The sequence below is a fragment of the Bombina bombina genome, chromosome 5 (genome assembly GCF_027579735.1).
Source record: "Bombina bombina isolate aBomBom1 chromosome 5, aBomBom1.pri, whole genome shotgun sequence".
NCBI lineage: Eukaryota > Metazoa > Chordata > Amphibia > Anura > Bombinatoridae > Bombina > Bombina bombina.
The window spans coordinates 1,008,317,100-1,008,344,972 of record NC_069503.1 but is presented as its reverse complement, the minus strand read 5'-3'; the positions used below and the strand labels follow the sequence as shown (position 1 = coordinate 1,008,344,972).

Below are 27,873 nucleotides of genomic sequence, written 5' to 3'. Positions count from 1 at the left end.
TCTCTCCCACTCCTTAGCAATGATCTCAGAAGCTCGGTCGGGGACCGGAAACACATCAGTCGCGGAGGGAACCTCGAAATATCTGATCAGCTTACTGGATTTTTTAGGGTCAACCACAACCGTGGAGTCACTGTCATCTAAAGTAGCTAAAACCTCCTTAAGTAATAGACGGAGGTGCTCCAGCTTAAATCTAAAATATACAACCTCAGTATCAGCGAGAGGAATTACACTTTCAAAATCTGAAATTTTCACCTTCAGATGCTCTTGCGGCTTCCTCCTCCTCAGGCCTCTGAGAGGAGGTCTCCATAACCGCAACAATTGCATCAGAAACCTCGCTTACTGAATGTGTTATCTTCTCTTATGTTTACCCTACAACATGGGGAAAACGGACAATGCATCAGAAATTGTAGAAGACATAATAGATGCGATGTCTCTTAAAGTAACTCCAGCGGGAGCTACAGGTGTGTTGCAGGGCACTGTTTGTGAGGGCGGTAAAACTTGTAGCGCTTGGGAAGAAATATATTGTACTTCATCATTAGATTCCTGGACAACATCCGCCTTAGAAGAAGTTGGCTCAGAAAAAATGTTCTCCTTATAACCTAAAGTCCTCTCAATGCATGAGGGACAGAAAGGTACTGGTGGTTCCACAATAGCATAAAAACACAGATAGCAAGGAACATTTTGCAAAGTCCCATGATCCATACTGATTCACACTTGGTACATTTTTGAATAAAAACCTGAAATTTTAATTAAAAAAATTTATCTCAAAAAACGCTACTGTCACTTTAAATTCAAACCGCAACTATTTTTCTGCGGTCTGTGCAAGGAAGAAATAACACTGCCTGCCTATATACTCTAGTAAACAAATTTACAGCTACCTCTACACCTCAGCTATGCTGCTGAGGCGCCTACCTTACTGGCCAAGAGCTGAACGTATTCCCAGCAAGTAGTAGGTGATCCGGAATACTGCCAGCAAAATCAATTCAGCAGTCCGGTCGTAGGAACGCATGTCTAGCACGTAACATGTGCTCCTAGACAGGCACAGGCCATTACACTCCTGACTTGTCTTCCTAAACTGCAGTGCATAGAATTGGCGCGCAGAGAAAACAGATCCGCCCATCGTGGAAAAGTTAACCCCTTAACCACCATACTGAAAGCGTTTGTCCAGACAACATAACAGCGCTCAAAAATTAGCCCCAGTGCCTGCTATAAGATACTGTCAACGGTCCTCTCTAGCCTAGGAGAGTTTATTCATGAAATAAAGTGCCCCAATTTAAATTAAGCCCCTTTATATGCCATGAAAGGTATATCTTAATGTGCTTACTCTGTTCTGAGTTGTCTCTGCTCCCAGAAAATAAAAGTAGCGCTTACCTCACATTAAGGCAGTTCACAGGTTTGAGAGGTCCTCTTCCTCACATCGACCTGCAGAGAAATCAAAGACTGAGTCGTATCTCTCAGACTATAGGAAAATTAGGGCAGTATTAAATATGGGAGGTGCAGTGAGAATTATGTCCCACAAGTTCCCATTACTCTAAAGCCACCAAAGCTCTACTGAAGAGACTTATATGGACTACGGCTACAACCTAGGACAAAGCAGCACAATCTTGTACTACTTTAAAAATAATAAACTCTTGAAGAATCTTTTCTAACACCTCACTTTACTACTTCCTATCACTAATGTAGGCAAAGAGAATGACTGGAGTGGGAGGGAAGGGAGGAGCTATTTAACAGCTCTGCTGTGGTGCTCTTCGTCGTCTCCTGTTGGCGAGGAGGTGAATATCCCATTAGTAATTAAGATGATCCGTGGACTCATTGTGTCATAAAAAAGAAATTAATATTACCTATAGTTCATTATTGGAAACTATATTGTATAAATGCGGCCAAATAGTCTTTTTAAAAGTGGTGGTCGAGAAATAAGGGAGAGCCATTTATTCATCTGACACTTTAACAACATACTACTTTACTAGTTTGCAATAATCTAAATACTTTTAGGGCTAAAGCAAGTAAACATTTTAAACTAGTCTTTGTTCTACAAAAGTTGTCTTTCCAAGATAACAGAACTGTTCCTTATTTAACATAAATTTGCCTTTAATTTTCTCACAGGTATTTTGATCCCTCAGTTGATAGAATGCTTATCGGTTGTACAGCTACTGTCCACTTGATGTATATACAGGTGATGTATTATTTAAGTCCTAAGCATATTATTGTACCAAAGAAAAACAGATCATTGATCTACAGCAGAACCACACAGTATTAGTTCTTGTGCTTTACTTCTGAATGCACATTTATATTACAATGATTATTTTCTTAGTTACACCTAAAACAGAATAGATTACATTTTCAACCATGGAGGTTTTATCTCATGGACCAGATGTGTTCTCCCTGTTAGTTTCTAAACCAATTAAAACAACATTAACTTGAACTTTCTATGAAACTAAAACAAAATCTATATTGTTTGCATTTCCCTTTAAAGGTAGAGCAGGAAAGAGAAGGGTGATTGTATTGATGGCTGGTGGTGAGGACAAAGTGTTTGGAAGGAGACTTAAAAACTTTGGAGATGATAAAGGGGAGCAGATAAAGTAAAGAGGAGTAAGGGACGCTAAAGTCAAAATTAATGTTTCATGATTCAGATACAGCTTGCAATTTAAAAAAAAAAAAAATCCAATATTCTTTCATTATCAAAACATGCACATTTTTTTTATATGCACATTTTCTGCGACTCCAGCTCCTACTAAGCATGTGCAAAAGTGCATTATATATATATATATATTTTGTTATTGGCTGATAACTGTCCCATGATGCAGGGACAGGCAACATTAGATTAAAGTGAAGGTCAATTTTGATGAATTATTGCCCGGTTTTTAATAATCCTATTAAAAACAAGGGCACTTTAATTCATCAAAATTGACATTTCCCTCGTTTGCTTCAAAAACGTATCTTTTAATCCTGGCAGCCGCTCCAGCACCTCCTCCGTCCATCGCAAGCCGTCTTCACAGGTCCAAAATGACTAATCCGGCTTCCTCCAATCACGGCGTTGCATCAGGCCAAGATTCTCCTGGGAGGGAAGCCGGATTTGTCATTTCTGACGTCTGCAGAGGCTTCTGACGGCCGGGGGAATCGCTGGAGCGGCTTCCAGGATTAAAAGGTACATTTTTGAAGAAAATGAGTGAAATGTCAATTTTGATGAATTAAAGTGCCCATGTTTTTAATAGGATTATTAAAAAACGGGCACTAATTCATCAAAATTGACCTTCACTTTAACTATGAAATAAGTCAGAAAATATTTTACTGCTCAAATTTAGTAAGCATTATCTTTTTATTTTGTATTTGTCAGTTATTCAATTTAACTGTACTTAGTGGTTCTTTAAATGTTATTTTAATAAAAATATAAAATAAACGACATTACATGAAATTGCACTCCACTCTATTCAGAAGCTATTAATTATAATAATTATATATTCATATTTTAAACAATCCACACACAAAAGATCTTGCAAGATTTCAGAGTAAAATTTATTGAACAGAGGAGGAAAGTGACTATCACACAAATGGGATACTTTCAAAGGAACCTGATTCATTGGTTTCTTTCTAGTCCGCTTTTTACATATATGCTGTATCCGCACCAGCACTATAACCTCATTACAACTGTGAAACATAGTGGAAGGAGCATCATGGTTTGCGGCTGATTTGCTGCCTCAGGACTTGGATGTCTTGCAATCACTGAGGGAGCAATGAATTAAAAAATGTATGAAGACCTTTTAAAGGAGAATGTCAAGGCAGCAGTCCATGACTTCAAGCTAAAGAGAGGTTAGGTGATGCAACAAGACAATGATCCAAAGCACTCAAGTAAATCAACTAATGAAAGGCTGAAGAATAAAATTTGTGTTTTGGAATGTCCAAGTTAGAGTCCTGACCCTGCATCAAATTGAAATGCTGTGGCATGACCTGAAGAGGACTGTGCTATCAAGACAACCCAGAAACATTAATGAACTGAAACAGATTTGTAATAATTGTTCAAAATTATTAAAGATTAATAATTAATTTGCAATACAATATTTATATTAATAATATTTATGAAAGAATTTGCTCGTGAGAAAGTCAGCTCAATTCAACAACTTTTAGTCACAGCACCCAAAATCTTAGATCACACGATACAAAAATTCTATGCTTCCTTATTTAGTACCAAGAAAATGAGTTACATTAAATACATTACATAAAATACATTGACATAACTGCATACAATTTCTTACATCAAATCCATGAAAAGTGTATATAGGAGCGCCTACAAGCTAAGGTATATCACAGGGCTAGAAATAGGTCAAAGAATGATAGAAAAATAGAAAAAACAACTAGAATAGTAAACCAATTGTGACCAAATGTTACGTTTGAAATCGTTTTAATCAATAGGGTAATACACAATTATCTAATGTATACCGATGATACTTAAAAATGTAGACAAATTAAAATAAAATAAAATACAAAATAAAATACAATAAATTACAATTTAGTGAAATACTCGATACAGTATAGATATGGAATCTATAGATATCTGAGCTTGTGGGCTACAGATTAGGATACAATATTTTCACAATAGAGTAGTGATGATCCTTAGGGGACCATACTGGTGGAAATATAAGAAACCTTATTAACAATTATTAAATCCTATTGACAATTATGAAATCCGCAGATAATTTAGTTAAGATTGGTACAATGTTAAAAGTAATATCTATTAATAAACCATAAAAAGAAAGAAATAATGTCTATTTAGTGAACCAGTGAATAAAACACTCAAAATTGTGTCTAATGTATCAGAAAAAACAAAAAAACAAATGAAGCAAAAATCATACAAAAAATCACAATATGCAAAAAAACAGTGCTTAATCAAATCTTGTGAATCCTAACAAAATATACTCATACGTGTCCTACCCTAAATTCGAACAATACCGGTATGTTCTGGTGTGACTTATCCGCTTCCCTAGCGGTAATACAAAAAACCAAAGTAAAACAAATCACTGATTTATGCGCCTAGTGCGATGAAATAGCCCCTAAAATATCCTAAATGTTATTGTGGGAGTAACATTCCAAGAGAGTGAAGTATAGAGGGGGGGAAAAAACAAAAAGCTTAATAAATAAAGCAAAGCAGACAAATATACGTATTGGGTAAATTAAAATAGTCAAGTTTGTGTCCAAAGTCTCTTTGATGTCCCTCGATAGGGTCCGAATTGGCCAATAATCCTGGGAATGTAGCAATCCAAACAAATGCTGTATAAAATAATCCTGTAAAAGAAAACAAAGTGCACTAAACAAAAAAGCCTATGGGGTTTCAGATTATCGGTAAATAAACTTACCCCATTAGGTAATATCCTGGAAATATGGTAAGCCTCACAAATCGTGTGTCGATATTCGTCTACCTGAAGAACCTTTTTCAAGACATAGTGAGGCTCGGTATATACTGACCTTATATAGTGTGGTTAGGGGTTGTCCCTTTGAAATATTGGCGCCAAAAAAGGTCGGATGGGGCCGGATTTCCTGCCAGATCTTCTAGGCTATTTTCCGCTAAACCGGATGTCATAACATCCGTACTTCCGGTTGTCGTAAAACCGGAAGTTACTATTATGCGTACTTCCGGATAAACTATTTCCGGTGTTTACGGAGCCATTTTGGAAGCGGGCTTCTATATATAATTTAGTGGCTAACTAGTTCACAAATTTTGAACTAATTTTTAAGTATGGTCTTTCAAAAATATATTCCTTTGGGACTAGTGGGTTATATCTCAATAGTTACTTAAAGATTATTATCGGCAACTTCAGTAATTTCGTTGGGTAATGTCCCCTATATCAGACTGGGGGATTTTTAAAAAAGATTTTAGGCTTCCATATTCCAGGATTTACAATAGTCATATGTTACATAATATACAACATATACACATAATGAGGGTATCAGAAACCATGTGTTCTATTATTAATTATACCATATTTAACTGAATAAATAAAAAAATAGATAATCATTGTTTCTATTTTGAAGCTATATTTAAGAGCTCTAAAAAATGGAGTAAAGAATTTCTCTTTGAGAAGAGTGGTTGTTTTACAGAGGTACTATATATAAGGGTCGTTTTTATAAAATTTTCTCTAAAATTTTCTTAAGTGTGTGGTGTGTACTAATGCTGATGTTATTAAGGGATAATCTATTTCTTTGCAGTATTCATCTAATTGTTTATAGACTTAGAATTCTCAAAATAGATGTATTATCTCAAAGTTAGCATTAAGTCCCTTGGGATAAATGCAATCTAGATGAAAGATCCATTTGGCCTCTGTTTTCAGCATTCTTGCTTCCATGTTTCCCCCTCTCCAGTCCTTATTTAGTTTACAGATAGCCAAATACTTGAAGCTTTCATTTTTTCCTCCATGTACCTCTTTAAAATGTTTGTAAAGGGGCAGGTCTATTTTCTTCCACTTTATTTGTAGGAGGTGCTCCCGAATTCTGTCTCTTAGCTTCCTTGTGGTCTGGCCCACATATTGTAGGCCACACCCACATTCAATAAGGTATACTACATGATGGTCTGTGCATCTGATGGTTTGTTTGATGTTATAAGATTCATTGGTAATCTTGGATTTAAAGGTATCTGTCTTCATTCCGTGTTGGCAGGCCTTACAGAGATGGCAAGGGAAGAAACCTTTCAAGTTCTTTCCCAAAACTCCCATGGTATTCTTAGGTGTTTTATTTCTAGGGACACTAGGGGCTAAGATGGATTTGAGATTGTTCGCTTTTCTGAAGATGAAGCCTGGTTGTTCTGTCAGATGTTCCCCTAATATGTCATCTTCCTTCAGAAGATGCCAGTGACGTTTAATTATGTCCTCAATTGTTTTCCTTCTTTCACTATATTGAGTGATAAATGGTATTTTGAGGTTTTCAGAAGTTATATTTGGTTTTTTCTTATAGGTTAGTAGGCTTTCTCTTTTCATAAGGCTTACTTCTTCAATTGTTTTGTTTATGGAGGTTTCTTTATATCCCCTCTCTAAAAAAAATTTCTTAAGGGTTATCGACTGTTTAGCCCACATATCCTCACTCGAACAGTTCTTCCTTATTCTCATTAATTGCCCCTTTGGGATATTTGAGATCCACTTCTTATGATGGCAGCTTGTCTGATGGATGAAGTTATTTGAATCTACTTCCTTGAAATGGGTCGAGGTTTCTACTTTCCCATTTTCCACCCTTATGTTAAGGTCTAGAAATACCAGATTTCTTTTACTGATCGTACTCGTGAACTTCAGATTTAATTGATTTAGATTCATCACGTCTAGTGTGTGGTGTAGATCTTCCAAACTTCCCTTCCAGACTAGGAAGATATCATCGATGTAACTTTTGTAGAGGACCAGGTCCGCGCCTGCTGGGCATGACTCCCAGAAGATGTTTTCCCACCTGCCCATATACAGGTTGGCATAGCTAGGCGCGAACCTGGTCCCCATGGCTGTCCCACAGACTTGACGATAGAAAGTTCCGTCCCAACAGAAGAAATTATGTTCCAAGATGTAGTTGATGCCATCCAATATGAATGTTTTCTGAAGATCTGGGATGTTCGTGTCTTTCTCTAGAAAATAACTTATAGATTCAAGTCCTTTTTTATGTGGGATGGATGTATATAGGGATGTTACATCACTTGTTACCATGATGTAACTATCATCCCACTCCATGTTCCTGAGTAGATTAAGGACTTCTGTTGAGTCTCTTAAGTAGGATGGCAAGGTTCTTACAAATGGCTGGAGTTTTTTGTCGATGTATTCGGAAAGATTACTGGAAAGAGATCCAATACCCGAAATAATTGGGTGTCCTGGAGGGTTATCGAGGCTCTTGTGGATTTTTGGTAGATGGTAGAACACCGGGATCCTTGGGTGTTTAATGGTTAGATAGCTAAATTCCTTTTCATTTAGGATCCCGATTTCATTGGCTTCTCTCAGCAGTTCGTCCAACCTCCTTTGATATTCACTAGTAGGATCAGTTCTTAAGACCTCATAAGTCACCTTGTCATCAAGAATTCTTTTAGATTCATTCCAATACGGTGATTTATTTAGTATTACAATTCCTCCACCCTTGTCCGCCGATTTTATGACAATATCTGAATTATGTTCTAATTTAGAGATTACATTCAGTTGTCTGGCACTCAGATTTCTATTGTATGCCTTTACTGATTTTAATTTCTTAATGTCATTGCAGATTATGGCTTCAAACGCCTCAATCGCTGGCCCCTTGCAGTGGGTGGGATAGAACCGGGACTTTGGTTTGAGGTCCGTATGTGTGAAGGTATCCATCTCAGGAGTTCTAGATGTAAGTGACACATTTCTTTCAGTCGCAGATTTAAGAAAATATCTCTTCAAAGTGAGCTTCCTCACAAATTCCTTGGTATGGAGATATGTTTGAAATTTATCTAAACCTCTTGATGGAGCATACGTTAAACCGTATCCCAAGACTTCTTTATCTTCAGGTTTTAGAACTGTGTTGCTTAAATTAAAAATCCCTCTAACTTCATTGATGTTTTGGTCATTGTCCTGAGTGCGTACAGCATCAATAGATCTTTCTATTGGATGGACCAGACTGGATCTGTTCTTAAATCTGGCCCCTGACCTTCTTCCCTGGTGTATCTTCTTTTCACCGGGGTGTCCACGTTTTCTAGTGTGATTTGTTTTCTTTTTCCTTTCACTTCTCTCGGTGGTGGGTTGTTGTGACCCATCTCTAAAAAAGATGAGGAGGAAGATGCCGTGGATATAGAAGTGGGATTGATTTCTTCTCTACCATAGTCTGGAGGTCCTCTATTTGTAGGTGTGACTAGAGGGGAGAATCTATTGGATAGTCCTCTATAATTTTCTTTCCAATCTTGTTGTTGTCCTCTGTATCCACCTTGTGGGCTATAGTCTCTTATATGGTTGTGAAAGGGTCTTCTTCTCATGAAATTATTCTCTGAGTTCTTCATTCTATGGTAATCATTGTATTCATAATTACTTGACCATTGTGAATTGTATCCTTGGTTTTCTTTCCTTGGATGTGTTTGATAGAATCTATCATGATTTCTATCATTCCAATTTGGTGTATATGGTGCTCTTCTGAAATTTTGTTGCGGAATCCTATAAGACCCATAGTTTTCATATGGTCTATGTGGATGGTTCTGGTTACTTTGCCAGTGATCTTGATACAGTGGCTGCCCTCTGTCATTCCTTGGGGTTCCTCCATAGTCCATATTTCTATCATAATAGGAATTTCTTCTTAGGTGGTTATTCAGAAAATTGTCATTGGGGGGTCTCCTCAAATTCAATCTGTTAGATCCATACTGGGGATGGTTCTCTGGATCAAAGTGTACCCTTGGTCCTTTATTTTCTCTTTGTGTGTGGTTTGGATAACCTCTTCCAGGTGTTTCTATCCAATTATTCCTATTTCTCACTTGTGTTGTTAAAGGTGGTATTGTCGCCTCTGATTCCATCTGGTCATTTGGAATCGCCCTTGTGATGTCTGGACTCCCTTGGGCTGCATTCAGATCTCTGTTGATTTTCTTTGTTTTCTTCGCAATGGTGTCGTCTTTCAATTTATTAATTTTTGTATATAGGTGTTCCTGTTTTTCTTTAAACGTTTGGGAGTCTTTGAAGAGTTCCATGTTCTTCTCTTCAGCTTGAATTTCTAAGTCTATATTGGTTAGAAGGAGCTCCCTATATTTTATAATAAGTCTCATAAGTTCCTGAGATGCCTCAATAATAATTTTACTCCAGTTATCACTAAATTCTTTCGAATTAGTATTAAAAGAACATTCTTTAGTGATTAATAGACCTTTGGGTACAATATTTAGTTCCAAACACTTTTTCAAAAAGGATACTTCTATTTTGTATTTAGTTTCTGATATCAATAATTTTTTCAAATTTTTAAAAATGGTATTGATGTCAATCACAGTGTTTGTTCCTGTTGAATTGTCCCTATTCAGGGCTATATTGATGTCAGAGCTGACATCAGCTCTAAGGCTCTTAATTGATAATGTAGAATCCATAGCGTTAGATTAAATAGATGAATAGACCTGTGTTTTGGCTGCTGTCCACTTATGATAGGTGTGGTAGTAGATTATAAACAACAAAGATTAAGTTTCCAGCGCCTAAAAAACTGATACCTGCTTCACTATAAGGAAGATCCCCTATCAGATCTGGTGGGTAGTTACTATGAAAAGTGTATATAGGAGCGCCTACAGGCTAAGGTATATCACAGGGCTAGAAAATAGGTCAAAGAATTATAGAAAAATAGAAAAAACAACTAGAATAGTAAACCGATTGTGACCAAATGTTACGTTTGAAATCGTTTTAATCAATAGGGTAATACACAATTATCTAATGTATACCGATGATACTTAAAAATGTAGACACAATAAAATTACAATTTAGTGAAATACTCGATACAGTATAGATATGGAATCTATAGATATCAGAGTAGTGATGATCCTTAGGGGACCATACTGGTGGAAATATAAGAAACCTTATTAACAATTATTAAATCCTATTGACAATTATGAAATCCGCAGATAATTTAGTTAAGATTGGTACAATGTTAAAAGTAATATCTATTAATAAACCATAAAAAGAAAGAAATAATGTCTATTTAGTGAACCAGTGAATAAAACACTCAAAATTGTGTCTAATGTATCAGAAAAAACAAAAAAACAAATGAAGCAAAAATCATACAAAAAATCACAATATGCAAAAAAACAGTGCTTAATCAAATCTTGTGAATCCTAACAAAAAATAAATCCTAACAAAATATACTCATACGTGTCCTACCCTAAATTCGAACAATACCGGTATGTTCTGGTGTGACTTATCCGCTTCCCTAGCGGTAATACAAAAAACCAAAGTAAAACAAATCACTGATTTATGCGCCTAGTGCGATGAAATAGCCCCTAAAATATCCTAAATGTTATTGTGGGAGTAACATTCCAAGAGAGTGAAGTATAGAGGGGGGGAAAAACAAAAAGCTTAATAAAAAAAGCAAAGCAGACAAATATACGTATTGGGTAAATTAAAATAGTCAAGTTTGTGTCCAAAGTCTCTTTGATGTCCCTCGATAGGGTCCGAATTGGCCAATAATCCTGGGAATGTAGCAATCCAAACAAATGCTGTATAAAATAATCCTGAAAAAGAAAACAAAGTGCACTAAACAAAAAAGCCTATGGGGTTTCAGATTATCGGTAAATGAACTTACCCCATTAGGTAATATCCTGGAAATATGGTAAGCCTCACAAATCGTGTGTCGATATTCGTCTACGCGTTTCGGTCCTCTGAAGAACCTTTTTCAAGACATAGTGAGGCTCGGTATATACTGACCTTATATAGTGTGGTTAGGGGTTGTCCCTTTGAAATATTGGCGCCAAAAAAGGTCGGATGGGGCCGGATTTCCTGCCAGATCTTCTAGGCTATTTTCCGCTAAACCGGATGTCATAACATCCGTACTTCCGGTTGTCGTAAAACCGGAAGTTACTATTATGCGTACTTCCGGATAAACTATTTCCGGTGTTTACGGAGCCTTTTTGGAAGCGGGCTTCTATATATAATTTAGTGGCTAACTAGTTCACAAATTTTGAACTAATTTTTAAGTATGGTCTTTCAAAAATACTTAATCCCAAGACTTCTTTATCTTCAGGTTTTAGAACTGTGTTGCTTAAATTAAAAATCCCTCTAACTTCATTGATGTTTTGGTCATTGTCCTGAGTGCGTACAGCATCAATAGATCTTTCTATTGGATGGACCAGACTGTATCTGTTCTTAAATCTGGCCCCTGACCTTCTTCCCCGGTGTATCTTCTTTTCACCGGGGTGTCCACGTTTTCTAGTGTGATTTGCTTTCTTTTTCCATTCACTTCTCTCGGTGGTGGGTTGTTGTGACCCATCTCTAAAAAAGATGAGGAGGAAGATGCCGTGGATATAGAAGTGGGATTGATTTCTTCTCTACCATAGTCTGGAGGTCCTCTATTTGTAGGTGTGACTAGAAGGGAGAATCTATTGGATAGTCCTCTATAATTTTCTTTCCAATCTTGTTGTTGTCCTCTGTATCCACCTTGTGGGCTATAGTCTCTTATATGGTTGTGAAAGGGTCTTCTTCTCATGAAATTATTCTCTGAGTTCTTCATCCTATGGTAATCATTGTATTCATAATTACTTGACCATTGTGAATTGTGTCCTTGGTTTTCTTTCCTTGGATGTGTTTGATAGAATCTATCATGATTTCTATCATTCCAATTTGGTGTATATGGTGCTCTTCTGAAATTTTGTTGCGGAATCCTATAAGACCCATAGTTTTCATATGGTCTATGTGGATGGTTCTGGTTACTTTGTCAGTGATCTTGATACAGTGGCTGCCCTCTGTCATTCCTTGGGGTTCCTCCATAGTCCATATTTCTATCATAATAGGAATTTCTTCTTAGGTGGTTATTCGGAAAATTGTCATTGGGGAGTCTCCTCAAATTCAATCTGTTAGATCCATACTGGGGATGGTTCTCTGGATCAAAGTGTACCCTTGGTCCTTTATTTTCTCTTTGTGTGTGGTTTGGATAACCTCTTCCAGGTGTTTCTATCCAGCCTAAAATCTTTTTAAAAAATCCCCCAGTCTGATATAGGGGACATTACCCAACGAAATTACTGAAGTCGCCGATAATAATCTTTAAGTAACTATTGAGATATAACCCACTAGTCCCAAAGGAATATATTTTTGAAAGACCATACTTAAAAATTAGTTCAAAATTTGTGAACTAGTTAGCCACTAAATTATATATAGAAGCCCGCTTCCAAAATGGCTCCGTAAACACCGGAAATAGTTTATCCGGAAGTACGCATAATAGTAACTTCCGGTTTTACGACAACCGGAAGTACGTTTGTTATGACATCCGGTTTAGCGGAAAATAGCCTAGAAGATCTGGCAGGAAATCCGGCCCCATCCGACCTTTTTTGGCGCCAATATTTCAAAGGGACAACCCCTAACCACACTATATAAGGTCAGTATATACCGAGCCTCACTATGTCTTGAAAAAGGTTCTTCAGAGGACCGAAACGCGTAGACGAATATCGACACACGATTTGTGAGGCTTACCATATTTCCAGGATATTACCTAATGGGGTAAGTTCATTTACCGATAATCTGAAACCCCATAGGCTTTTTTGTTTAGTGCACTTTGTTTTCTTTTTCAGGATTATTTTATACAGCATTTGTTTGGATTGCTACATTCCCAGGATTATTGGCCAATTCGGACCCTATCGAGGGACATCAAAGAGACTTTGGACACAAACTTGACTATTTTAATTTACCCAATATGTATATTTGTCTGCTTTGCTTTGTTTATTAAGCTTTTTGTTTCCCCCCCCCCTCTATACTTCACTCTCTTGGAATGTTACTCCCACAATAACATTTAGGATATTTTAGGGGCTATTTCATCGCACTAGGCGCATAAATCAGTGATTTGTTTTACTTTGGTTTTTTGTATTACCGCTAGGGAAGCGGATAAGTCACACCAGAACATACCGGTATTGTTCGAATTTAGGGTAGGACACGTATGAGTATATTTTGTTAGGATTTATTTTTTGTTAGGATTCACAAGATTTGATTAAGCACTGTTTTTTTGCATATTGTGATTTTTTGTATGATTTTTGCTTCATTAGTTTTTTTGTTTTTTCTGATACATTAGACACAATTTTGAGTGTTTTATTCACTGGTTCACTAAATAGACATTATTTCTTTCTTTTTATGGTTTATTAATAGATATTACTTTTAACATTGTACCAATCTTAACTAAATTATCTGCGGATTTCATAATTGTCAATAGGATTTAATAATTGTTAATAAGGTTTCTTATATTTCCACCAGTATGGTCCCCTAAGGATCATCACTACTCTATTGTGAAAATATTGTATCCTAATCTGTAGCCCACAAGCTCAGATATCTATAGATTCCATATCTATACTGTATCGAGTATTTCACTAAATTGTAATTTTATTGTATTTTATTTTGTATTTTATTTTATTTTAATTTGTCTACATTTTTAAGTATCATCGGTATACATTAGATAATTGTGTATTACCCTATTGATTAAAACGATTTCAAACGTAACATTTGGTCACAATTGGTTTACTATTCTAGTTGTTTTTTCTATTTTTCTATCATTCTTTGACCTATTTCTAGCCCTGTGATATACCTTAGCCTGTAGGCGCTCCTATATACACTTTTCATAGTAACTACCCACCAGATCTGATAGGGGATCTTCCTTATAGTGAAGTAGGTATCAGTTTTTTAGGCGCTGGAAACTTAATCTTTGTTGTTTATAACTTACATCAAATCCAAACAGACATGAAAACAATTGTATAGCTATAAAGTAAGTGCATCAGAATAATAAAATTACCTCTGGGGCCCCAGTAAGAAGTCTGCCTCTCTTCTGGTTCTCTCCTGCTTCTATCCTCTCCTCCTTAACTCCTCCTATCCCCATAACTTATAGACATATTCTGGAGATTTAGAGACAGACCTCCTCAAGATAACACTCCTCAAAATGGATATTCTTGTTACTATTTCAATTTGCTAAGAGTGTGATTGGCTGATATAATGGATGCGAAGTCTGAATCTATATTTTTGTTCCAGAAGGAATTTGTATCTCTGCACTTACATACTCTCTAGTTATTTCTGACTTTTGGACAGCAGCTTGTTAAGACACCAGTTTGGCTATTAATTATGTTCCTGACATTCTTCTGTCATGGACTTTATTTTAACTAAAGGAATTTCTTGCTTTATTCCTGTACATGACCAGGTGTGTTCTTGGGAAAACTTCAGCTTGCTGAAGGTTAAGTAGTTTAACTACATGCGCACACACACACATACACACATAGGAGTTACAAATTACTAAAATCAAGGGTTTACATAAAATAAAATTATTTTCATGCTTGCTGCACCGTATATGATTACTAAAATGTCTTTCATAAAAATATGAAAAGTACAAATGTTTGTATTTTATTCGTTTAGTCAGATTGTGTTTCCTTTGAAATGAATATATATATATTTTTTTCATTATGTTGGAGGGTTTTGATTTGATTTAAAATGTGTTACACGGTACTATACTTACTACTTTTTAAATTACATTTATGAAAAGGCTGTTCAGGAACTTGAAATGAAATGGTCCAAACCAACAGAAGACCAAGATCAGAAGCTCCAGCATCTGGCAAAGACTAAAAAAAAGTTAAAGGTAATTATAAATAGTAAGCGCTAGATTAGAACGTGGTTACATTTTGTGAAAAAAATATATACTAATATGTTAAAGGTACACTGAATACCAATTATTAATGTTTAAAGGAAGATTTAATTTTTTTGTCCAGTTCTTCAAATGTTTACAATTCCTGAATGAAGAAATTAATGATACAACTGTTCTTACCAGCACATTTTCATCTTTGAAAGCTTCTAGTGTGTGTGTATATTTACATTTTTATGTAATGCATGCAAAATCTGGGGGAGATGAGCCTGATTTTTGGAAATATTTTATTATATCTTTTCATGTGACAATGCTGAAGAAATGACACTTTGCTACAATGTAAAGTAGCGACTGTACAGCTTGTATAACAGTGTAAATTTGCTGTCCCCTCAAAATAACTCAACACACAGCCATTAATGTCTAAACCGTTGGAAACAAAAGTGAGTACACCCCTAAGTGTAAATGTCCAAATTGGGCCCAATTAGCCATTTTCCCTCCCCGGTTTCATGTGACTTGTTAGTGTTACAAGGTCTCAGGTGTGAATGGGGAGCAGGTGTTTTAAGTTTGGTGTTATCACTCTCACACTCTCTCATACTGGTCAATGGAAGTTCAACATAGCACCTCATGGCAAAGAACTCTCTGAGGATCTGAAAAAAAGAATTGTTGCTCTATATAAAGATGGCCTAGGCTATAAGAAGATTGCCAAGACCCTGAAACTTAGCTGCAGCACGTTGGGCAAGACCATACAGTGGTTTCACAGGACAGGTTGTACTGGCCTCACCATGGTCAACCAAAGAAATTGAGTGCACATGCTCAGCGTCATATCCAGAGTTGTCTTTGGGAAATAGACGTATGAGTGCCGCCAGCATTGCTGCAGTGGTTGAAGGGTGGGGGGTCAGCCTGTCGGTGCTCAGACCAATACGCCGCACACTGCATCAAATTGGTCTGCATGGCTGTCGTCCCATAAGGAAGCCTCTTCTAAAGATGATGCACAAGAAAGCCTGCAAACAGTTTGCTGAAGACAAGCAGACTAAGGACATGGATTACTGGAACCATGTCCTGTGGTCCGATGAGACAAATATAAACTTTTTTGGTTCAGATGGTGTAAAGCGTGTGTGGTGGCAACCAGGTGAGGAGTACAAAGACAAGTGTGTCTTGCCTACAGTCAAGCATGGTGGTGGGAGTGTCATAGTCTGGGCCTGCATTAGTGCTGCCGGCACTGGGGAGCTACAGTTCATTGAGGGAACCATGAATGCCAACATGTACTGTTACATACTGAAGGAAAGCATGATCCCCTCTCTTCAGAGACTGGGTCGCAGGGCAGTATTCTACCATAATGACCCCAAATACACCTCCAAGACGACCACTGCCTTGCTAAAGGAGCTGAGGGTAAAGGCGATGGACTGGCCAAGCATGTCTCCAGACCTAAACCCTATTGAGCATCTGTGGGGCATCCTCAAATGGAAGGTGGGGAAGCGCAAGGTCTCTAACATCCACCAGCTCTGTGATGTCTTCATGGAGGAGTAGAAGAGGAATGCAGTGACAACCTGTGAAGCTCTGGTGAACTCAATGCCGAAGAGGATATATATATATATATATATATATATATATATATATATATATATATATATATATATATATATATATATATATATATATATATATATACATATATATATGCGTGTGTGTATATGTATGTATGTATATATATATATATATATATATATATATATATATATATATATATATATATATATATGCATTTCTACTTGGTAAGAAAGGATTGATCAAACATTATTGTCAATCAAAGGACGACACTGGCTGCTCAGAATTACAAAAAGCTTTATTACTATATGGGTGTGACTAGTCAGATCAGACCGTCTATCCTCCACCCAAATTCCAAGTTGCAAATCCTTGCATAAAATCAATACAAACACCACAGGCTATGTTGGCATACCGGGAAAATATCTATTACACAGTAAGTCCTAGGCTAAATAATATGCATGTAGGTGTGCCGTACTGCACTCACAAATACTTGTGTCTAACCATATTAAGCATAGGATCATGTATACCAATAAACAATTTTATAGTGTGGGGCCCCACCACTAGTGCTAGAACAGCTGTATAGTCTTAGTAACCAGGCTCTTAAGTGTTGATACATGCACTGGTATGATTGCTCTCAGCAAGTGATAGTAAAGTCCTGCTGTCTAGCGTCAGTCTGAATTACTTTTTTTCCGGCTTATGTGTCTACACCGTATAACTCCACAATTTTGAATTGGTAAAAGTTACTGTTGCTTCAGATGTCCCTGCAAGGGGAACGCAATGTGTGCAGTATAGAGACAGATCCAGGTTGTACAGTAATTCCCGCAAGACTTTCAAGCCCAACCAACTTTCAACATCCCAGGTACCTTTACATACAAGCGGTCCGGTATGGAAGTCTTTTTAATAGACTGGCTTCTTCACTTGCCTATTTAAAGGACTTCCATACCGGACCGCTTGTATGTAAAGGTACCTGGGATGTTGAAAGAATATGCACACTCACCACCATCCAACATCTACCAGGGTGCTCTGCAGGAATAACAGCAAAGTAGAAAAATGGAAGCACTCACTGGACTTCAGAAATTTGTGAACAAAAATTGTGTATTTGTGACGTTTCAGGGCCTCAAACGTCCCTTCCTCTGACCAGAGGAAGGGACGTTTGAGGTCCCTAAACGTCACAAATAAACACAATTTTTGTTCACAAATTTCTGAAGTCCAGTGAGTGCTTCCATTTTTCTACTTTGCTAAACCGTGCAATCCAGCCCCCAAAATACCAGGCAATCCCTCACTCAACGAGAGAAACGGCAAAATCCCTGATGTACATTTTGGCCTAGTGTGGGCTTTGTCAGTGAGGTGAAGCCATATACCTCTGTTCTCAAGGGACTCTGAGCAACAGGTCCATGTCTGGTTTCCTGCATCATCCTTAGGGAGACTTCCCTCAGTCATAATTTGCATAAATGAAAAAAGAAAAGCGCTAAACCTGGGAACAAACAGCATGATAGCTTGTTGTATGGCTAGTTTCCACCCTAGGAGCAGCCTCTTTTTTGCTCAACACACACACATTTTATGTAATGCATGCAACAGATGAGCCTAAGATGGTTATAAAAATCTTATTAAAGGGACAGTCTACACCAGAATTTTTATTTTTTTAAAAGATAGATAATCCCTTTATTACCCATTCCTCAGTTTTGCATAACCAACACAGTTATATTAATATACTTTTAACCTCTGTGATTATCTTGTATCTAAGCCTCTGCAAACTGCCCCTTTATTTCAGTTCTTTTGACAGACTTGCAGTTTAGCCAATCAGTGCTTGCTCCCAGATAACTTCACGTGCACGAGCACAGTGTTATCTATATGAAAAACATGAACTAACACCCTCTAGTGGTGAAAAACTGTTAAAATGCATTCTGAAAGAGGTGGCCTTCAAGGTCTAAGAAATTAGCATATGAACCTCCTAGGTTAAGCTTTCGACTAAGAATACCAACAGAACAAAGCAAAATTGGTGATAAAAGTAAATTGGAAAATTGTTTAAAATTACATGCCCTATCTGAAATATGAAAGTTTATTTTGGCCTAGACTGTCCCTTTAAAGCATTTCTATAGAGCACACATTTTTGGCTGTTTTTGTTTCTTATAAATCTAGACATGGATAATGCAACCAAATTTAGAGGCCATTATGCCTAAATCTGTATTTGATTTTACTTTATAAGGCTGTTTGGTTTCTAGAATGAGCCTAAAGATCTACTGTGGAGATATTTTCATTAATTTTTATATATTTTTTGTTGTTTATTTAATTAAATGCCCTGTTATGAGGTAAAATATATTTAATGCTTAGAAACAAATGTATTTTAAGACTTAATTTAACTCTGAAGATCTGCTCATATTGATGTAATTCATATGCATATGGTTTAAGACAATAATAGCCCTACAAGGAAAATGTGTAAGGTACCTAGTGATAAAGCGATATACAGCTGCACAGTTCCGCATATATTTTTGTTTTTAAATCTGCTTTTTAGTTTTTAGAGCTAATGCAGGAAGTGCAGCATTATGGATACTTGCAACTTGCCCCATGTTCCAGCAATTACCCAGAAGTGGAAACAACTGTAACACTATCGGTTGGTAATTCAGAATTGATATTCGGCTTTAAATTATCCAATGGCCAGAATGAGACTCTCTGTTTGCCCATTGACACCCTGACTTGTTGGCATGTGAAATTGCACGTGAGTAGTATGCAAATCCTTTTGACCTTCATTTTGGCAACTTATGAGAATTATTGTTAACTGAACATTCAGCACCCATATACCTCATGGATATAATGGGGATTCTAAAGTAGGAATTGTGAATGAACAATAAAGTCAAACTGTAATTTCCACTGCAGCAGATGAAGAAGTATGAAATTTGGCATTTTCCTAGATTTAGTATTGTACAGATGAATTATTCTTCCACCCCTAATTATATGCAGCTGCTTTACATAATCTAGTATCTACAATAATTAAACTGAAAAAGTGAAGCAAGCTACTTTTTAAATAATGCACATGTAGTAGATACAACACATTTTTTTCATGTTGCATGTTAGATTGCATTTTTTTTTAAATAACTAAAGATTGTCCCATCCTGATCATGGTGTTTACCAAAGTTTTAATCAACAGGGTATTTCCATACATCAGCCTACCTAGAGACGTGTTCTGTCTCTCTAATTCAAAATGGTGTATAAGTTAATATTAAAGGGAAATTAAACCCAACATTTTTCTTTATTATTTTTCAAATAGAGCATGTGATTTTAAACTACTTTCCAATTTACTACTTTTATCCAATATGCTTTCATTCTCTTGATATTTTTTTTTGAAGGATCAGCTATGCAATATTGGGAGCTTTCTGAAGACATCTGGTAAACCAATGAAAAGGCATTTTTGTGCATCCACTAATAAGCAGATAACCACTAGTAATACATTGCTGCTCCTGAGCCTACCTAGATATGCTTTTCAACTAAGGATACCAAGAGTGAAGCAATTTATATAATAGAAGCAACCGTTGTTTAAAATGACATGTTCTGTCTGAATCATGAAAGAAAAATGTTGGGTTTCATATCCATGTAAATGAAAGAAATAATATAACAATGATACAACAAGACATATGTTATTATTTTACTTTATTTTCATCAGCCTTCCAATTCATTTTATTAAATAGTTATGAGTACCTGACATTTTTATTTATTTTAAAAAAATTATGATCCATAAGTTATTCTATAAAAAAAATAATTTATTTAGCAACGTATAACTTGATACTTATTTAGTGCACACAAATAATTTTAACATTTTAGTTTCCTACCAGTAATAATAAAGTAGTTACAATGGTAATGTTAAAATAGGTAGTGCTCTAATTAGGATTCAAAATGATCATTAGTCCCTGAAAAGTAAAGTCTTTTACCTGTTTTTTAGTGTAAAAAGAAAATTATGCATTTTATTTTTTAAAGCATTTTTTTAATGTGTTTAACCTTCTTCTACAAACTACTTTTGTGACCTGATTAAAACTGCCTTGTCCGTTATTTTTTAGCTCTGAACAAATCAGAAATAAAAATCATATCCCTTCTTTTAAAAGGCATCTGAAAAAGGAGCAGTAGTGCCAAAACAACATCAGCAACTGGAGTTCAAGATGGAATACAGACAAGGAGACGTAATTAAATGGTTTTCTATACATACCGAGCAAGTAAGTGTCAAGGAAAAGTTAACGGGTCATCATTCCACACTGCAAGGGTTTGGTAACAATGATTTGTGCAGTTCAAGACGGTATACTAATATGCTGATTTAAAAGGAAAAACAATTAAAGATCTAGACATATTTTATTATTCTTTTTCCAACCCTGCAACAGTCACCAGTTTGTCAAAGAAAGAGTTAACCAACCCTTTCCACCAGTTGGTCGCAGTCTAGCCTTTACAGGCAAGCGTGACACTTCGTAAGTGGGTGCAAGGGTTAACAAACACACTCTCGTCTATACTAGACCTAGAAAAATGCCCAAACTCTCCTTTAATGCCATACACACTAACTACACACTAACGGATAAAAAAACCCTCTAAAAACACAATACTATTATTACTAGTATATTCGGTAACGTGATTAAAATATTAGACAAAGGCAAAAACGTAATAAAGGAATATTTATTATGAACAAGAGTCGCAATGCATTTATATAAAAAAGAATGAACAACAACATTTTTTTAAAAGGAGAAAATATAGCAGAACCTATTCTTTTACAAGAATAGTCTCTGTTCCAGGGAGACGGCAAAATTATGGTTAACATGCTGTTGCCTGCAGCCTCTCATGTAGAATGACTATATTATTTTACAGAATTCACCATTCAATATTTTTTTTTCCTGAGTAGAGATTTCTGGCCAGGCCCCTTCCAGAGTGCGAGTAGAGGGGTACTCACCCCTTTTTTATGGCAGGCCATAAACCAATTGCAAGCCTTGGCTGAAGTTACAAGATACCTTTTTATAATATTGCTCATTTATATAGAGTACATATACACTAATAAGCAATCCCATTGTGACATGAGGATTATTTTGATACCAAACATTTTAAGTCTGTCAAATTTGGTATTTCTGTAACATAAGTAATTAAAAAATCTCTTAAAGGGACAGTCTACACCAGAATTTTTATTGCTTTAAAAGATAGATAATCCCTTTATTACACATTCCCTAGTTTTGCATAACCAACACAGTTATATTAATACACTTTTTACCTCAGTGATTATCTTGTATCTAAGCCTTTTTCAAACTACCTCCTTATTTCAGTTCTTTTGACAGACATGCATTTTAGCCAATCAGTGCTGGCTCATAGGAACTCCATGTGCGTGAGCACAGTGTTATCTATATGACACACATGAACTAACACTCTCTAGTGGTGAAAAACTGTCAAAATGCCCTGAGAGAAGAGGCGGCCTTCAAGGGCTTAGACATTAGCATATGAACCTTTTAGGTTTAGCTTGCAACTAAGAATGCCAAGAGAACAAAGCAAAATTGGTGATAAAAGTAAATTGGGAAAATTGTTTAAAATCACATGCCCTATCTGAATCATGAAAGTTTATTTTGGACTAAACTGTCCCTTTTTAGATGTCATATTGTTTGAATTCTAATTGACTTAAAGTGAAAGTAAATCAAAGCGTTTTACAAACGCTAGGATTTACTATTGAAACAAATAAAGGGTACTTTCATTCATGAAGTATAAGATATTTCATGTTGAAAGCTCCTTTATTTGATTCAATCGATCGCCATTTTTAGCTGCTACAGCAGCCCACGGCTAAAAAATATTTTGGCTAAGAGGTGACGTTTTCATCTCTTAGCCAATAGCCGTGCGGTAAATCTTAGCCAAAAAATTTTTTAGCCGTGCTCTGCTGTAGGAGCTAAGAGTGGTGATCGATTGAATCAAATAAAGGAGCTTTCTACATTAAGGGCTAGATTTATCACAGCTGAGGCGTACAGGGGCACGTATACGCGCCCCTGTACGCCTCAGCTCGTCTGTGGCGGGGCGAAATTACCCGCAGGTAATTAACATTGCACACAAGTGCAATTTTGCGCTCGCATGCAATCCCGCCCCCTGCCCGCACACAGCCAATCACGCGCAGGCAGGAGCTGTCAATCCTAGATTGCCTGTTATACTGCTAGTTCTCATCTTGCACAATTATGCTCAAAACATACTGTACTCTGAGGAACATCCTTAGCTTATATATTTGCAGGAAGAGTGTTCATAGGACACATAAGTTAATTCCTAGGAACACAAATCCTACAATTATAGGACTAGAATTAGATTACGTTTGATTGGTAAGCTTTACCAATGCTTTGTTCATATTTCCACTCCATAGATTTTAATGGAGTTGGACATGTAATGAGAGCATTGTTAAAGCTTACCAGTCAATGTAATCTATCCCATAGTGGTGTTCCCATGATTAGTATTGCACTTTTGGTTGGTTGTGATTTTTATATTTGTTAATATATTTTATTGTAATATTATTTATAAACTTGTTCTGTGAAATTTCTGAGTTTTAACTACTTTGTGACAACAAGCAAATATAAGTGTTTTATTATTTCATAATGTCTTTTGAGTTACAGTTCTCCATAATTCTAAAATAAGATATCTTAATTCATTAGTCTGTATTGTGCTTGAGAAACTGTCACATGACATTAAAAGTATTGGTAATTGGTATCAGCGAGAATTTGAAAAAAAAGTATTGGTACTTGTACTCAGTCTTAAAAAAATGGTATCGGTGAAACCCTAACATTTAATATATTAAAACAATTTTAAGACCTCCTAGTGTTATAGCAAACGGGTATATTTTACCAAAAAAAAGAAACTTTGTGGTACAGATTCTATAATATTTTTGTAATAAAAAGTAAAAGAAATAGATTTAGGTGTTTTTTTTTTTGTTTTGTTTTTTTTTTATAATATTTTTATTGAGGATAGAAGACATACAACAGTTATAAACAGTGTACAAAATAATATATTCCTTTTATAACAAGGGGAGTGGTTGTAAGGGACTTTATAAGTTTGTTTGTTTTCACTTTTTTGCTTGTCAGAAGAAGGGACGTTGTTGGTCCCGAAACGTCACAATAAAGGATATTTCATTGAAGTTGTTGTCTACAGTCCAGTGAGTGCTTTCTAATTCTTACCTTTTATAACAAGAGTAGGTATTTTAATGTAAAGTCCTCATTTTTCTTCCCTGTATGTAATATATTAGGTCACTCTTGGACCTTTCAAGCGATATAGCTAAAGTCCAGGGGATTTTATAATGCAAAAAAAACAAAAAAGTATCCGACATAAATGAGATCATTGTAGGTGTGATATAAACAAGTTATGGTCCAGATACTAAGACCAGAGCTGAACATAGGGTGTGCATAACATTTTGACACAATCTATTTAACCATTGAACAGTTGCGATATAGATTAATAAGATTCTCTATTGTGACCCAATAGTGTACAAATTAGAAACTACACCTGCTGCATTTTTCCTAGGAAAGTAGTGCATATCCGTTTGGGAAAAACAAACTTCCCATTTATACGAGTTGATCTGTGGGCTCAATTTGAAAGTGAAGATTGGGTTACCATGTTTGTAAAAATAGACTAAAAGGAGAAGGGTGGTTAACTATGGGTGACTTGCTATCTTAATAAATTATATATATATATGCCTGAAAGTTGGCTATATTATCATGGGTGCAAAATGCTGCACATGTTGTGTCCACCTCGCAGTCCCGGCCGCAGACTGCCAGACAAGACAGCATGTATGAATCTACACCACCCATTGAAATATCTTTTCGTGAATTCTTATGTCCCACCTTCTGTATGGCTTGAGTAGTTTCTACCCAGGGGCCCCCCACAAACCCCCAAGGCACACACCTATTTACATAGTTTGAGGAAAGATGTGGGCACTTTGCCTAGCGACATACTAGTTGAGAGCTCCAGTTAAAATAAATGCGTGTGATGCAGTCACCCTACTGATGATTCTACTTTTCTTTACCCATCTAATGTGTATATGGTTCTATAATAAATTTATATACATAAAAATTGAGATATGCAAAATTTATCTGACAATGCCACATAGACAATTCTCAGGTCCTATGTGCATAAAGAACAACATTCCAAGACAAAATAAGACTTTTCTGTTTTTTTTTGTTTGTTTTTTTAAAAACTTAAAATATAGCAAGATTATAGCACTTAGCTACAGTCCTAGGATTCTTGACTCTGCATATCTTATATGATTTTTGCATGAAAAGTGATGTAAACATTATTAAACAGTTAATGCCACATGAACAATTCTTAGGGCCTATTTGCATATAGAACAACATTCCCAAACAGAACAAAACTTTTTTCTTTTTTTTTTAACTTAGAATCTGGTAAGCTTATAGTACTTAGCTATAGTCCTATGGGTCTTCTCTCTGCTTATCTAGCATAGATTTTGCTAGGTAACAACTGAACCCCATGATAGATGTCCTGTCACAGATCTTGAGCCCGGTGTGGTCAAAGTGAGGCTGAAGCTTTTTCCTGCTAACCCTGCTCAATCTTGTTCCAGTATTTTGGAGGATTCTTTTTTGTAGATGGTTCCCGGGTCACTGTGCGCTATTTCAGTTTGCTGGTTACAGGTCTTGAAGATTTCTGGAGGATCGTGAAATAGCGGGAGACTTGAGATGTCGAGGTTCCCAGACCCCTCAGAGCTCCCCCCCAGGCCCCAGGGCAGCTCCGCCGGTCCCGGCTTGTACCCGCTCAGGTATAATAAGTGTGCTATCATCAGATGATGGCGATGTGGCTCTTTCGCTCCTTCTTTGCGGCCTCCGCCACTGCGGCTTGATGTGTCCATTTTTCCGGGCGCCATCTTAATTTGATGGTTGCACTGCAGCAGCGCATTTCTCTGCGTTGGGGAAAGGTGCTCTGTATTAGGAGAATCCTGGTAAGCGTCGTCTGCCCATTCGCTCTGTTCAGTTGGCAGGAGCATAGGTAGTTGTCACGACCTTATAAAAATATCAAGTTGTTCTAGAGAATAAGAAAAACTTCAAATTAGACCACAGCTGCTGAGATGTAATTTTATATTTATATGTGGCTTAGGATCATTTGGGAAGCACATAATTTACCTAATAGGTAAAGTGGGTCCCAGTTATATTCCTAAGCAGTTGTTATAAGTTTCAGGAATGAGAAGGAAAAATGCTTATAACTGTCACCTGAGAGAATTCACAGAAATACAGCTAAGCTACTGTACTGAAACCAGCGTGGTTAAATGACAGAAGTTGAGGAGAATGTTAATTAAGCTGAGGTACAATTACTAAGTATCAACTGAGAAACAATTGTGAAACTGAAAATTAACATAGTATCCCTTTTCGGATAAGCTGAGAAGAAAATACACTATAGTGCTTTACAAACAATTAAGCAGTGGTATTGAGTGTAGTACTTAAGTATGGATAGTTGCAGATATTACGTATAGTTCGTAGACTTAAAGTAGGTTACCTTCAAAATAAGCCAGATGGTTAGGTATCAGATTTAGGTATAACTCCTAATACCCAGTTACGAGGTCCGGTAACGATGAGCAGAATGGCATTAGCCTGGATTGTCCGTTTCGTTGGCGTGTGACGTCACCGCGGATTGATCTAGTAGATCCGGCCGGAGTTGGAGTTGATATCGTAGGTGCTGGAATTGCTGAGTTGCGGCTAAGCGGCTTTAATGAATTAAAAGGTCAGGTTGGTTTGAGCTGTAACTCACATAAGTGATAACTATAGGTAATTTGAGGAGCGTGGAATTAAGGTGTACTTCAATACCAAGCAATTTGCTAAGAGACTGATAGACCTTTATAGGAAACAGGAAGTGGGTAGGTCTGAAATTAAAGGGACAGCAGCTCAATGAACTGGTAAGCAAGTGAACGCTAAAGGGAATCCTGACAGAATCCCCCCTTCAAGGAGCAACTCCGGGGCTCAAGGACTGGGACGGTCAGGATTCCTGCGATGGAACAGTGCAACCAATCGAGGAGCAGAGATGTTGACAGCAGGCTCCCACGAATCATCATCCGGAGTATAATCCTTCCAACGGATGAGATATTGAAGAATTCCTCTATGGATTCGGGAGTCCAAGATAGATTGTACTTCGTATTCGATGTTAGGGTCCACAATAACCTCCGGAGAAATAGTAGCAGAAGAGGGATTCCTGAGAGCTTTATAAGGCTTTAATAGGGAAACATGAAAGGTGGGGTGCACCTTCATAGAATCGGGTAGTGTAAGACGAACAGCATTAGAGTTGACAATTTGAGCCACTGGAAAAGGTCCGATGAACAGAGGAGCGAATTTCCTAGAAGGGGTGTTGAGTCTAAGGTTTTTCGTAGATAACCAAACTAAGTCTCCAACGGAGTATATCGGAGACGGAATTCTCTTCCTGTCATAATAGTACTTTTGGGTCTTCTTTGCATCCTCTATAGCAGCTTTGATAGTAGAAAAGTTAGATGTAATGAGAACGGAAAGATCAGATATAGTGGGTGATAAACTCTGATTGTCAGAGAGTAATTGAAATCTGGGATGGTAACCGTAGTTCACATAGAATGGAGTTTGTTTGGTTGTGGAGTGAGTGGTGTTATTGAAGCAGAACTCTGCGTAAGGCAAATGTTTTGACCATTGTAATGGTTGCGAAGAGCAATAGATCCTAAGGAATTGCTCAAGCCACTGATTTGACCTTTCAGTCTGGCCATTGGTCTGAGGATGGTATGCTGAACTAAGCCTTTTATCAATTGAAAAAACCTTACAGAATTCAGTCCAGAGTTTGCTGGAGAACTGAGTTCCACGGTCAGTAAGGATAGTATTGGGAATACCGTGATGTTTGAAAACATGAGCGATAAGAAGTTGAATGGTTTCAGATGCAGTAGGAAGTTTATGGTAAGGGATGAAGTGTGACATTTTACTGAAGAGATCGACAACAACTAAGATGGTAGTGTTATTGTCAGATTTCGGAAGGTCAACGATAAAATCTAGAGCAATCTCTTGCCAAGGTTTGCTAGGAGTAGGTAACGGAATCAAAAGTCCATAAGGAGCATGTTTAGCTCTTTTGGAGATAGTACATTCTGTACAAGTAAGG

At 36.7% G+C, this 27,873-nt stretch overlaps 1 protein-coding gene across 1 annotated transcript in view; it reads left to right on the top strand.

Annotated features, from left to right (window-relative positions):
- SNX31 (sorting nexin 31) overlaps positions 1-27,873 on the top strand; it is a 216,012-nt gene that overhangs the window by 128,279 nt on the left and 59,860 nt on the right. The window contains exons 9-12 of the mRNA XM_053715250.1: positions 2,104-2,173; positions 15,145-15,237; positions 19,298-19,501; positions 20,880-20,987. Of these exons, the coding sequence (XP_053571225.1) occupies positions 2,104-2,173; positions 15,145-15,237; positions 19,298-19,501; positions 20,880-20,987 (475 nt within the window). The remainder of the gene's footprint in view (positions 1-2,103; positions 2,174-15,144; positions 15,238-19,297; positions 19,502-20,879; positions 20,988-27,873) is intronic.